Genomic DNA, 14,262 nt, shown 5'->3' with positions numbered 1-14,262 from the left:
ATTACTTGTGTAGTTGGAACAAGAAAGATATTGCAAAAAATACCCCTAGTATTGATATACAAGTTAGTTGTCAAATGGAATAAATGACCAGCAGTGCAATATGACAAAAAAGAAAGACTTCCCACCAGGCCCGGACTAGCAATCTGTGGGTTCTGGCAAATGCCAGAGGGGCTGCTGTATGTTTCCATAAAAAGTTACCATATAGTGGGCTGGTCGGGGGCTGTTTGGGCAGGTAGGGGGATGTGTACTTGGAATGGCAGGGCCTATTTTGACTCCCAGTCCAGGCCTGCTCCCCACAGAGTTTGTGGTTCCAACATTGTCCTTCAGACACACTAAAGTGACAGGCTTGAATAAGTCTTTATGAAGCCGATGCATTTCAATATCCAGTACACAGTTTTGGTAATGTAAGCTTTACCTGCAGCCAGTGAAACCAAAAAACACACCAGGCTGAAAAGAAATACAGTAGTATAACCTCTCTGGCTCCACGGACTGGGTGTTTCTACCCATATGAGGAATATTGTAATTAGATGCATGCGCAGAGTGAAAGAAAACCCGTTTATGAGACTGTACCGTGCCTGAGGCAGTAGGGTGGGAACACTAAGAAATGTGCTGACATAACAAATATGAATGAAAACAGGGACACAGGATTCACTGTGCATAGTAGATTATAAAGACGAATGCCTTTGTTTTCAGCCAACATGTTGATTAACCTTAATCATACTGATCATGGGTGTCTAAACAGTTTTTCAACCAGTGACCTCTATGGCAGATAAGAATATTGCACAAAGTAATGTAACACATTATAAATGAACTTAAAAACAAAATATACTTGTTACAAATACAGCAGTTACATGTATGAAGTTGTTGATGCAGTATACTATGAGATATCATCGATTAATGAACAAAAAGCTGACATGTCAAAGACTAGGGGGCACATTTAGTGGTCTTCGAGTGAAGGAATAGAATAAAAAATACTTCGAATTTCGAAGTATTTTGTAGGCTACCTTGACCATCAAATTGGCTACTTCGACCTTTGACTTCGAATCAAACGATTTGAACTAAAAATCGTTCGACTATTCGACCATTCGATAGTTGAAGTACTGTCTCTTTAAAAAAAACTTCGACCCCCTACTTCGCCACCTAAAACCTACCGAACCTCAATGTTAGCCTATGGGGAAGGTCCCCATAGGCTTTCTAGCCAATTTGTGATCGAAGGAAAATCGTTCGATCAATGGATTAAAATCCTTCGAATCGTTCGATCGAACGAATAGCGCTAAATCCTTCGATTTCGATATTTGAAGTCGAAGGATTTAACTTCGACAGTCGAATATCGAGGGTTAATATCTTCTGGACTGAAAATTAGTTTCAGTACTTGTGTACAACATTCCTCATAGGCTACATGTTATTAACACTGGTGGGCACATTTATCAAAGGTCGAATTTCGAGTTCATGTGAGTTTTTAAAAACTCCCATGAACTCGAAATTCGACCAATTGAAATTTATTAAAAAACTTGGGTGAATATGATTGACCCAAAAACTCAAATCGAATTCGATTTGAGTTTTAAAAACTCTATTCTAGTTTTTAATCTGAATGTCAGGAAGAATGCAAACAACACCAAATTAATCCCAGGATGTCTTCCATTGACTAAAACAGCAATTCGGCAGGTTTTAGGTGGCAAAAGTCTAATTCGAGTTCCTAAAGGACAGGGTATTTTTTAAAATTCAGATTTTTTAAAAAAACTTGAATCGAATTTTAACAATTCCCTAGTCGAGTTAACAGATTAACAGATTTGGCCACAAAAAAACTCAAAAATTTGAATTTGAAATTAAAATTTTCCCTTCGACCCTTGATAAAGCTGCCCCAGAGTGTCCTGAAAAGTGTGCTAAATGCAATTTCTCTAATACCCAATTCTTTACAGACATGGCTTCTAGTTCAATAAAGTGGGGACAGACTACATTTCAGAGCAACTACCTTACTGATTTCATTATGTCATCATACAACAGGACAATTTATTTGATATTATTGAAATAAACTCTTTTCAGCCCTTCCTTTCTATGCTAGTAATGGCTTGACTAGCTTAAATAGTAGATAATGTGACAAATGAAAATATAGCATCTAATATTAACACAGTTTTAATTTTTCCTTTAAAGTGCTTCGTACTACATTTCGAGACCTTCCAATATATTCTCTGGGATCAATACAACCCTTACTGTTCACTGGTTCGGGAACAATTCTGAAATCAATGTCACTGCAGGAATTATAGACCAAGGTGTAACTATAGCTGAAACAACGCAAGTCTTTGAAAATGGTAAGCATATTTATATCCCAATATACAGTGAACTTGGTAATGTAATTATGCCTGTATATTGCAGATGAACGATACTGACAGCTATAATAGGTTCAATTTCTTCTTTAGGTTTGATTAACGTTGTTTTTGCTTTTTCAAGAATCTTTGCAGTTGAGTGAGAGACATGGGACTGAAAAGCAGGAAATTAGTCCTCTCTGTGTTTAGTGTTCCAAACCAAATGAGATCCCTCATATGGAGATCATTATAAAGAGTGATCAAGTTCACTAAATGCAAAACTGATATTCTTTTGGACTGTTTAAACCACCACCTTTCACAAGCACACACTTACATGACAGTTCTATTTAGGGCATTTAAGGTAGCTAGCGTTATATAAAGTTAATAAGAATATAATCTGTATATTAAATTTTAGGGCATCCTTGCTTAAATTTTGGCCAACATCAAACAACAACCAAGTCATGTTTGTCTGCTGATGAGAAATAATTGTTCTTCTGAACTCTTACAGCTCTGACATTAGTTGTCACACATTTTTTCTAAGCTTCAGACCGCAATTCTACCACTGCTTTAAACCTTGCCATCTTTTGACAAAGAAATCCACTCTCTACTCAGATCTCTCTAGCATGGCTTATTTCTTAGATTACACCTATATTAATGTTTAGATTTATCTCCTCATTTCATGGCTCCCCTGTCACTCTTCAAACTCTTCTGTAGTACTTCTCAAATTTTGGTATGAGTCAGGTTCAGACTTGCCTACCAGGGTGCTGGGTAATATCTTGGGGCCCACCACCCTGGGAAGATTTGCACTCATGGTAGGTCTGATCAGTTCGGCGTAGGGGCCTGAGGTTTTTGGTCAGTGGCAACCAGGGTCCTTGAGCTCAGGTCCTAATGTTGCATGTTTAAAATATTTTCTGGTCATTGTAGTGTTATAGTGACCTGAATCAAACAACCCTTTCTGTTTAACTGGTTGTTAAATTAGACCTTTAAATAAAAGTCTATTAGTTTGTGTTCCTGCTAATTTCCCTAACTGATTTAAGGTATTGCAGGAAAATGTCCAAAGCTCCAAAGCAAATGGGAAAAATATAATCTCATGAACTGAGGAGGATGTAAAGCACAATAAATGCAAATAAACACCAAACTGTTCATCTAGGCTGTTTCTGCAGTCTGTGAGGCAACTGAAATAATTGTCCTTCTCAACTTCTGAGCCTCGACCCACAGCATATTAAATATGTTCTCTCCTTTTGTGGTTGTCTTTATTAACTGATTTATACAATTTTATATCTGCTGCTATTCTAGTCATTAGATTCTCCTTCATTAATACTAGTAAGTTTAAGAAATTTAGAATTTGTTTACACATAACTATATGAATCTATGTACAATGAGAAATAAGCATTTGTGACCTTCAGGGATTTCAAACTCATGGGTTTATGGCTGTAACCGAGCTATGAACTGAGCTAAGTGACTTGTTCTTGTGCTTCCATATCTACCCTAACTCTATGTCCTATAATCATCTGCCTTCCTTCACTCTGCATCCCTCCCTTCCAACTTATTCGTGTGTTCTCTAACATGTTTTTCTCTACTTTATGTATCACTTATTTCTCAGCATGCTCATCCTCTCAATTCTACAGCTCTAGAGAAGCCTCCATAGAGGGTTATTGTGCATGCGCGTGCAAGTGCGTCCTTTCAGTTTTAATATATTGATGGATACATTTTATGTTATTACTCCTATAAATGCAAAGTGAATCATAAGGTATTTACTTGGCTCATACCATACACACAGCACTGCCTAAATACCAAAAATGAGAGTTTTGATTCTCCCATAAGGCATCATAGGTGGAGACTGCAAATCTCTCCTTTGTGTCCCTTTGGCCAACTATGCATCCAGTACCGCTGGTTTATAGCACAGATACAGCCTAATGGTTCAGAGCCATGTATCCAAACTTGCAGCCAGCCTGTTTTGGATCTTGTTAGATCTCATCAGCGCAAGATATTTGAACATGGCCTCAGAGAGGTAGGACTTGGAGAGTAGCAAAATGGGGAACCAAATCTGTTTATGGTAAGAAGGGCTGAAAGGAGCCAAAAAACCCTTAGCTAGCAATTAAATGCAAAGGGATGCCTTCTGAAATCAGAAGGTATTTTCTTGTCTCATGTCATACACACAGCACTGCCTAGATACCAAAATGAGAGTTTTGATTCTCCCATAAGGCATCATGGGCGGAGACATGCAAATCACTCCTTTGTGTCCCTTTGGCCAACTATGCATCCAGAACCTATATACCGATATAACTTATTTAATTCCTAGTATATATATATATATATATATATATATATATATATATATATATATATATATATATATATATATATATATACACATAGGCGGGTGGTGATGTTTTCGTTTGGGGAGGCTAAAAAGTGTTAATTATTTGAGTGCAATGATCATTAACAGCCTAGACATTTTTTGTCACACCCATGTTGATAACTCTATTGTGCTAAAGCAAAGATTCTTTTGGTAGCAGTGCAGGGTAACAGAAATGCCCAATTTGTTTTAGTGATTTTGGTTGTTTAAAGTTGGGCTTTTTACAACTACATTCAGCTCTCCCTTTCAATAAGCACCTAATTCCATACCTACAGCTACCTTACACTCAACTCAATATGCCATTTTTTTTAATTTGCAAACTTATTTTGCATTTTCCATCAGCCCCCACAATAAGCCCTGCAGCAAGACAGCCCTCCATACACCCCAGCAGAACAATATCAACCCGCCCAGCCCCAAGAGATCCTGACTCAAGACTTTTCACTCTGTAGCTCCATGGCTCTGCTTGTTTAGCAGGTCAGTATTAGGGGGTTTTATAGAAATCCAAGCTTAATTACGGTTAAGAAAGCATTGCAAACATTCCTTTATCTGCCATATACCATAACAAATCCTATCTATAGCATATCAGCTAAAAAATAAAATTATGTAAAAGTAAAATGTATGAATATCTGCATGCTTATAATACTATTAAGTTATACTACACACCTTATCTTCCTCTCTATACAAATTTCCATGCTCAGTAATTCCTCCGTGTAGCCCCTCCCCTTGCTGGGCGGTTCTAAATCTACACTGGGAAGGAAGACAGGCAAGAGTCTGAGCTGAAGAAGATTCTTCTTTGCTAGCAAGGTGAAGAACACTGTGGCTCGATTATTACAGTCTTCCACTTGCATCCCTTCACATCTTAACCCTCCCTATAGAACTCAAGTGTATGCTTTTAACTGGTTAGTCACCTGTGTAGCATAATGTTGCAGGCTAAATTACATTTACAGAGGAATTAGGTTTGGGGAGGCTTAGCCTCCATAAACCTTTATGAAAATCCACCTATGCAGGCTGGCATGCTACAACTTTCCAATTAATCTCTTACTGTGTTATAATTCCCCAACATGAAGTTAGAAGAAGCTGTAGTTTTGTGGCCAAATACACAATTGCGTATCTATAGGAACCCAGGTCCCCCATCTAAAAAAGATATCTGAGACCACCCCCACACGCTAATAACCTGCCCAATAACCCCCCCCCACCCAACATGTGTTTGCACTTAGGCATCAAAGGCACTTTACGGGTACATTTAATAAGTGGTGAAAATTCGCCAGCGACGGCTTTGTACCCATTGCTACACTTCGCCAGGCGAAAATTCGCTCATACAACGCTAATTTACTAAAATGTGAAGTTACATCCAGGGCACCGAATGCTGGCGAATTTTTGCTAGCGTTACTTCGGCAATCAAAGCAAAGATGCACTAGCGTTGGCTAATTGGCATACGTCGGGAAATGATTAAGAATGCACGTATATGTTGCAGCAAATACATTACATTAGACAAGTCCAGGGAACCTTAATGAAAAAAATAGAGTTGTTATAATGCCCTACACATGAGCCCAGTGTATAGTTTATGTTCCATATGTTAGAAAATGTAGGGGGGAACCAGGGGACCCAAAAGAATTTTTACTGACTTTTGCAGGCTATCACCCTGAAAAAGTGAAAAGATGCCAGCATTTTTTAGAAAATTTTTCAACAAAAAAAATTGAGGTAGTCCTATGCACTCCGTTGCACTTCGCCTGGTCTGAGCTGGCGTAGGCAAGTCTGACGGAACAGCTAACATTCAGTAAAATCCACATATAGTGAATTTGCGCAGTTACGTCCGTTCGCCAGAGAAAATTCGTCTGGCGTTAGAGTGGGAAGTTGCGCTACTATCTATCTCCTTCGCTAGTGAAGTTACGCTGAATTTTCGCCAGCGTTAGTCACTTCACCCTTTAGTAAATTTGCCCCTAAATTTGCCCCAGGAGCAGTAACCCATAGCAACCAATCAGCAGGAAGCATTTCCTGGTCACCTGTTCAAAAGCAAACATCTTATTGGTTGCTATGAGTTAATGCTCCCAGGCAAACAGTGCATTTCATTACATATGGGGGATAGTCTGGTGAATGGTAGTTATGCCACTGCAAATAGGGCTATAAACTCTACATAGTATAGATAGCTCCCTAGGTTTTTTTAGAGGTTTTACCATGTGATCCAATGCTGCATCACCCTAACCCCCAGCAATTACCTCAAGCCAACAGACTGTGATGAAGGGGGCAGATTTGCTAGGGTAGAGAGTGCAATATTGTTCTCTCTAAATTAACTACATTTTCACTTCTCAAAAAATTCACTTTAAATTTATAAAAAAGGGGTTAATTTAATCTTAGGGTTTCCCCTGTACTAAGCACATTCTTGAGGGAAATCTGAGGTTATTGTGGCAAATTAAATGGGAGGTTCACCTTTAAGTTAGCTTTTAGAATGTTAAAAATGGCTAATTCTAAGCAATTTTACAATTAGCCTTCATTTGTTCTTTTTTTAAGTTTTTGAATAATTTGCTTACTTCTTTTGATTCTTTCCGGTGATCAAATGGGGGGTCACTGACCCCATCTAAAAACAAACACTCTGTAAGGCTACAAACGTATTGTTATAGCTTTTTCTTGTTCATAATTTTATCCAGGTCCTCTTCTATTCTTATTCCAGTCTCTCATTCAAAAAAAAAAGTCTCAGAATATGACCCTCAACATCATATTAAAAATTTATTTAACGGTGAACAACCCCATTAAGTATTGTAAATGTATTGAACCTATTGTTTCTCATGTTATCTATCTGAACTGCAAAACTGGGGGCAGATTTATCAAAGGTCAAGGAGAATTTTGGAATTTAAAAAAATTGAATTTCAAGCTATTTTTGTGTACTTCGACTAGGGAATAGTCCAAATTCGATTTGAATTTGCAAAACATTTGAAAATTTGAATATAAAAATTTATCATACTGTCTCATTAAAAATTGAAATTCAACCATTTGCCATCTAAAACCTGCCGAATTGCTGTTTTAGCCTATGGGGGACCTCCTAGAACCTACTTGAGTTTTTTTTGGGAAATCAAATTGAATTCGATCGAAAACTGACCTATTCGACCCCAAAAAAAGTTGACTTAATTTCGGTTGGTCTTTTTGAATTCGAATTTCAAAGTTTTTTCAATTCAAAATATGCCCGTTAAAATAAAAATTCTGAGCTGCCAACAAAATGTAATAAAAAAGTTCAAGTGGGATTTAAATAACTATTGATTTGAAGGGGGTTCCTAGAAGCTACAGTTTCATATAACAATAGCTGCTTCTCTTCATAAAGCAAGCTCTTTTCCAGAGGGAAGGGCAAAATAAGAAATGAGCAGAAGAAAATTCTTATAAAAATATTATATGTGAATATTTGACCCTATTCTAGTATTCTAGAAACATAGATTGAAATCTAATAAATGATGTTTGTTTCTGAAGTAGCTATTATTTTACTCCAACTAGTATAATTCAGTTACTAGGTATGATGTAATCAATTATATATTTTTAACAATATTTTTTTTTATTAGAAACATAGTTGTAATACTTTTCATTCTTTATATTTTTAGATTCCATTGGGATTTTGTCTTTACCTGCAGTAAGTACAGCTATACTGTATAAACAACATTGGGGTTGGGGTGGGAGAAGCAATATACACATAGGGTAAACTAGAACTAAATGTAAACTATATAGCAGTGAAGTATAAAGCAAGTAGTATAGAAGTCTAAAGCTGGCCATAGACGCACAGATCCTATCGTACAAATCGAGGATTCGTACGATTTTCGGATTGTGTGTGGTGAGTGCCGACATCTTTCGTCCGGCGGAGATCGGACAGGTTTGATTTTGACATAACCGATCCCGCTGGAGCTCATTGTGCATCGTAATCAGATCACCCGTTCAGATTACCCCCGATATAGCCATGCTCGTAATGGCATATAGGGGAAAGATACGCTCGTTTGGCGATGTCGCCAAACGAGCGGATCTTTGCGTCTATGGCCACCTTAACGCAACTGGACTTTCAGATTAATCTTAAAAACATTTCAATACTCAACCGAGCGACTTCTTTAGTTCTGCATTGCTGAAACTGCTCGTATGGGTGCTGAAAGATTATGAGAGTACTCACAATGCCCAGCTGCTTTAATGTATATACTGTATATCATATACTGTAAATTATATCCTCTGGAGGAGCCTAGACACCATTTTTCAGACTGTGTCTGTACTGTTATTTTGTTGAAATTAAACTGCTCCCAAGGACTACAGCAGATAACATAATGTACCATAGGCATGTTACTATTTTATGAGCTATGCCTTAACTATTTTTTTCTTTTTTATTGTAGATTACACTGAATTATTCCAGCTATTATTATGGTTATAATATATTTGTAAATGGATCTGGTGGCAATGAATCGATTTTTTCAAATACTTTTTTTGTGTTCCCGACTGAAAAACCCACATATACATTCGTTGAAACTGACAAGAGAAATTACAGACCTCTGGAAACTGTGAAGATTAGAGTCATCACTGTATATCGTGACTTGAAACCGTACAAAAGACCCATAAGTATAACTATACGGGTATGAGAATGTATTCTATTTGTGTATAGTTGCATAACTATTACATTTCTATACTGTATATATAATAAATAATAGTCCTAGATAAAATTTCAGCTTCATGTGCACTTTATATTATATTAGTATCTGCTTTTATCACATGTATATAAAGTCTCAGAATGTGGCAGAAAAGCTATTATAGCCACAAATCGTCATCGAATACCAAGCTCTTTCACAGATGAACAAGCAAAATAATGCAGGCTATGCATTTTTTTCTTAGCTTTTTGCAAAAGTCATGGAAGTAGCTTTTTTATATTTTTTTATGAATACTTGTCTTATTCCAGCTAGGATAATTTTAAGGGTTCACTGTACCTCCACTGTCTCTCCTGGGGAAGGGAAATTCATGGAGCACTTGCTTCTTTACTTTTACTATGAGCCATTTTCCAAAGACATGAGCCCAAGTGCTAGAGGACTATTGCCCATAAAATTGTGCCTCTTGAGACAAATGCAAGGAGCAAATATTGCAAAGTGTGGGTACAGACAATGCTCTGCACCTAGCACCATATAACAGCGGGGGAAGGGGGTTTGTAGGGTCATGGGTGATACACTGCATGTGAAATTGCTAGTGACCCACAATGCACACAAAATTGCTGGTCACCCAGAATTTTGTGTAGGGATGGCCAACAAATACTTTATTGCAGACCCCTGAAGCTATGTTTCTGTGCAGAGCTTAGAATACTCAGTATGTCAATTTGCCCAAATGTTAATTATTTTACTATAAATTTAAATAAAGAAATTTACTTTTGTTTTCATGGCCCATAATGAATAATTGAGTGCCTGAATGGACAATTTTGTGGTTGTTTACAGATTACCCTCTGCTGAGGGTCTGGAGCTGTGGTGGTGTATCTAAGTTTGGTTTCCTGTGGCCCGCTCTTTGTTTATATAAATGATAAATCTTAGACCATTCAAGTTTTGGGGGTTTGAGTGAATGAATTGATCAAATCAAAAGGAATGGACAACCCATTCAATACTTGATACATCTCCCACTTTGTGTGATACATATTTAAAGTGTCCCTACAAATGTGATTGATAAATTGTTTTTTTCCCTCAACCAATGACAGGATTCAAATTCCAACGTTGTAAAACAACTATTGAATCAGAAAACTGAGTTAGGAGTCTTTTCAACTGAAGTTTTGCTGCCTGTCTTGCCTGTTCCTGGTTCCTTGTATATTAATGCTGGGCCAAATGTAAGTAAAGTTTTCTACAAAAACTTTAAGGGACTGATTTACATACTTTCAAGTCTTTTTCACAATGGCAATTTGAGTAAACATTTTTTTCTTGATTTGTTTTCTAAAAATATAAATTTTAAAAGTGATCTAAATTTTCTTTTAAATTGGGAGATTTTTTTTTTTTTAGAATAACCTCTTTTAGAAAATGGGAGAGAATATGTTTCTGCACAAGAAAACATTGTTGCAATTAAAAGTAAACCGCAAGAAATTAAAACATTTTGTCTGCTAACAGTGTAGGCCAGGCATGTCCAAAGTGCAGCTCAGGGGCCAATTTCGGCCCTTTTTCAAATTTACACCGGCCCTCATCTTCCATCATGAAATTAATAATAATGAGGCCCCCCAGCACAGTGCAATCAGGAATCCCATAGTAGTAATATTTGGGCACATTAGTGAAATGATCTGCCACTTGGTCTATACTGCTGCCTGTGTGCTGAAGGTGTTAGCTATAGACACGTACTGGAACGTAGTGATGCGCTGTTTTCGCATACTTCTTTAGGGCTGAAGGTGTCAATAGACGTACTGACTTGCCAGTACAGTAAACTAAAGAAGTATGGCGTCACTACGCGCCATTACATGTCTATTACTAACACCTTCAGCACACAGGTAGCAGTATAGACCAAGTGGCAGATCATTTCACTGATGTGCCCAAATATTACTGCTACGTTTACTCGATTCCTGTAATTTAATGTTAATGGTTCAAAGAATGTCAGGCTGAATGGTCGGCCCCCACACATTTTCACCTCACCAAATCTGGCCCTCGTTGCAAAAAAGTTTGGGCACCCCTGGTGGAGGTTGAATTTTGGAAAATAATTTCTACTAATGTTGAAAAATGTGGTCTCTTTTTGGTTTTTTTGTTGAACCACCCCTTTAAGTACTCCATTTGGCCCTGCACTTAGCTATTTGTGAATTTTATTCCCTGCAGTGATGTGCAAGCTGGCCTAATACCCACGGGTTGGCCCGTAGGTCTGTTATGGATGGACTGGGTAGGTATGATGCAAGTTGGGAGTGGGAGGGTTCGGGTAGAATTTTTGTCAACCCACACATCTCTAATTCTCTGCTTTCCAGTTAATATGCAATTCCTGAATGATAATTTATTTATGTTGGATACTGAAGTGTTAGGTTCCAAGTTTGTGTAATACAGTGCAATATCTTTTATTAATATGTTGTGTAATAATGTTTGTTTTTTTTGTATTATTTTCGTTTTCTACTTTTTAGGGTTATGAAGCCTATGAATATGTCTACATTCATGAAAATGGTAACAACAGTTTTGAAACAGATTTTGGGGTTATATAATGAAAGCCACTATGTTTGCCTAGGAGCAGTTACCCATGGAAACCAATCAGCAAGCAGCATTTTCTGGTTACCTGTTTATAATCAAACAACTTGGTTGCTAAGGGGTTACTGCTCCTGGGCAAACTTTGTACATTTTATTACATGGGGGCATATGTATTTGAAAAATAAGCCATCATTATGAAAGTTTCAGACAAGTATGCTTGGAGAAAATGTTCTGTGTGTCAAGTTCCAGTAGAAAATAGAGTTGTTACTGAAGGAAATTAATACAAAATGTAAATTCTATATTTTCTTACACCAAAATATAAGGTTTCTGCATCTACCTTTTGTTATGAGACACTTGATGGATGGAAAGAAAGAAGGCAATAGTTTATATACAACCCTATGAATACAAGATGAGGTGTTTTGCCATGTTTCCCACACCTGGATCTTAAAGTAAAAATGATCATGGTCACCGCATTCTTAGCCTGGTGCATTAATGTTTATAGAACCAATACTAATATTAGAAGCACAAAGACCATTAATGAGCACCCTTACCATAACATTTAAAAATGTCCTTCTGGACCTTTATTAAAAAAGTGCTCATGAACAGGACACAATCCTGCACCCAGTATTAAAAAAATGTAAAACATACATAAAAACACAATAATTATGTGCCAATGTTGAATATTCATAAGCAATTTTGTTTAGGGTCTGTATCAGGGTCAGTGAAATTGCAACCAAATGTTACTTAAAAGATTCTTAGGACATTAAAGGAGAACCAATGCTTAACTAAAAATAGGCTATAAATGTTGTACATTATGTGTTGGGCTTTTGTACCAGCCCAAGGCACCACAGACCTTTAGCAGGGAAGATATATATCTCCAAAGATACCCCAGTAGCTCCCTATCTTCTTTTATGCTGATTGGCTGCACATGCTAAAAATATACAGAACACATAGAATATGAATGTCACAGTATGAATACAGATAATTACTAGATGGCAGCATAGAAACCAGTACAATTAGCATCAGAATTTAATAATCAGACCTGTAGCATCATCTCATATTACAGGCCAATCTCATTTTCTTCTTGTAAATTTTAGCCAACCCCTAAGTTCTGCTCAAAGCCCACTGATCATGTAAGTGTAGCATTCCAAGATGGTGTCCCCCTGTGATAAGTTTGAAGTACTGGATCATCGCTGCTATTGAGAAGCTGAAACTTTAGGCTGGTGCAATAAGTTCATTATATAATATATGGCATTTTTAGCCACATTAATTTTTAGAGTTTAGTTCTCCTTTCAACATTTGTCCATTTATAAAATACTGCAGCCTCTTAATCATTGGGTAAGGCAATCATTTTCTCAAAATATTGTTTCAATTGCACTGTACGAGATACATATATATATATATATATTGTGAGCTTCTGGTAGCGAAACCCTAGGCCCCGGCACAGATTTCAGCACATACATGGAGACTGACCACCTTCAAGAGTTCAAATTGCCGCTTTTCTGGCTTTTATTTGCAAGAAACACAAACTCTTCAGCCCACTGGCTTCACATGGGGAATCACATATGCTTCATGTCATAGTAATAAATGTCCCACTTCACACCCTCACTGGTGTTCACCTTACTCACAGGGGAGTTTAGCCCTCAATGGCTTTCAGCAGACCACAAATCCCAGAATCCTCTCTGAGCACACTTGAGACACTCTTGTCTCCTGGGAGTGGTTTCTCTGGTCCTCTCTCCAGCTCAGGGGAATCACTCTTGTTCCCTGTTGCTCACAAGCACATGTAGCCCCTCACCCTCCTTCACTCCAGGAGGTCTCTATCAGGAAGCAGCAGCAGCAGCTCTCAGGTGTTGCTCCACACTTCCTTTTAACTATCCTTAATTAACTAACTGCCTTTAGCTTGGCAGCTGCAAAACCCTTACATGGAGCAAGGGATGGAAGCCCATCCTGCTCTCTTCCATCCACTCCAGGGACCCTTAATCCAGCTTTTACCAAACTGGTGCAGAATTAAGCAGCATTACATGCTGCAGAAACACAGTTTTCCCTGGAGTTTTGATTTCACCAGCTTAATGCTGGTGAAATACACACAATATCGTGCCCTTTAGACACCCATATTTTACAATATATATATACTACCTCATTCCTAGGGACAGTAAGCCTTAGAAACTAGATGACTAGAGGGTTAATTATCAAAGGTTGAGTCGATTTGTACCCGAAAAATTTTCAAGTCAAAACTCGAATTTTTACTCACATTTTTTAAGATTTATTGTTCCTTTGAACCTGGAAATAGCTTTGATTCAAAAAATACTCCAGCTAACACCTGTGAAGTTCATGTAGAAGTCAATGGCAGAGGTCCCTTCAACCATTTGAAGATGTTTGTAGCCTTCATGATGTTTTTTTTTTGAGTGGGTTTCACTCAAAAAATGGATTAATTCAATCGATTCACATTTTTTTCCACAGAAAACTTGAT

The 14,262-nt window shown here is 37.5% G+C and overlaps 1 protein-coding gene across 1 annotated transcript in view; it reads left to right on the top strand.

The window, feature by feature from the left end:
• Nucleotides 1-14,262, top strand: part of LOC108704143 (CD109 antigen-like) — a 62,291-nt gene that overhangs the window by 2,803 nt on the left and 45,226 nt on the right. Inside the window, exons 2-6 of the mRNA XM_018240551.2 lie at nucleotides 2,152-2,309; nucleotides 8,247-8,275; nucleotides 9,015-9,251; nucleotides 10,349-10,474; nucleotides 11,732-11,771. Of these exons, the coding sequence (XP_018096040.2) occupies nucleotides 2,152-2,309; nucleotides 8,247-8,275; nucleotides 9,015-9,251; nucleotides 10,349-10,474; nucleotides 11,732-11,771 (590 nt within the window). The remainder of the gene's footprint in view (nucleotides 1-2,151; nucleotides 2,310-8,246; nucleotides 8,276-9,014; nucleotides 9,252-10,348; nucleotides 10,475-11,731; nucleotides 11,772-14,262) is intronic.

The sequence above is a fragment of the Xenopus laevis genome, chromosome 5L (assembly GCF_017654675.1).
Source record: "Xenopus laevis strain J_2021 chromosome 5L, Xenopus_laevis_v10.1, whole genome shotgun sequence".
In the NCBI taxonomy this organism is placed as follows: domain Eukaryota; kingdom Metazoa; phylum Chordata; class Amphibia; order Anura; family Pipidae; genus Xenopus; species Xenopus laevis.
The sequence above is the reverse complement of the archived record's forward strand: the minus strand, read 5'-3'. Positions and strand labels throughout refer to the sequence as shown.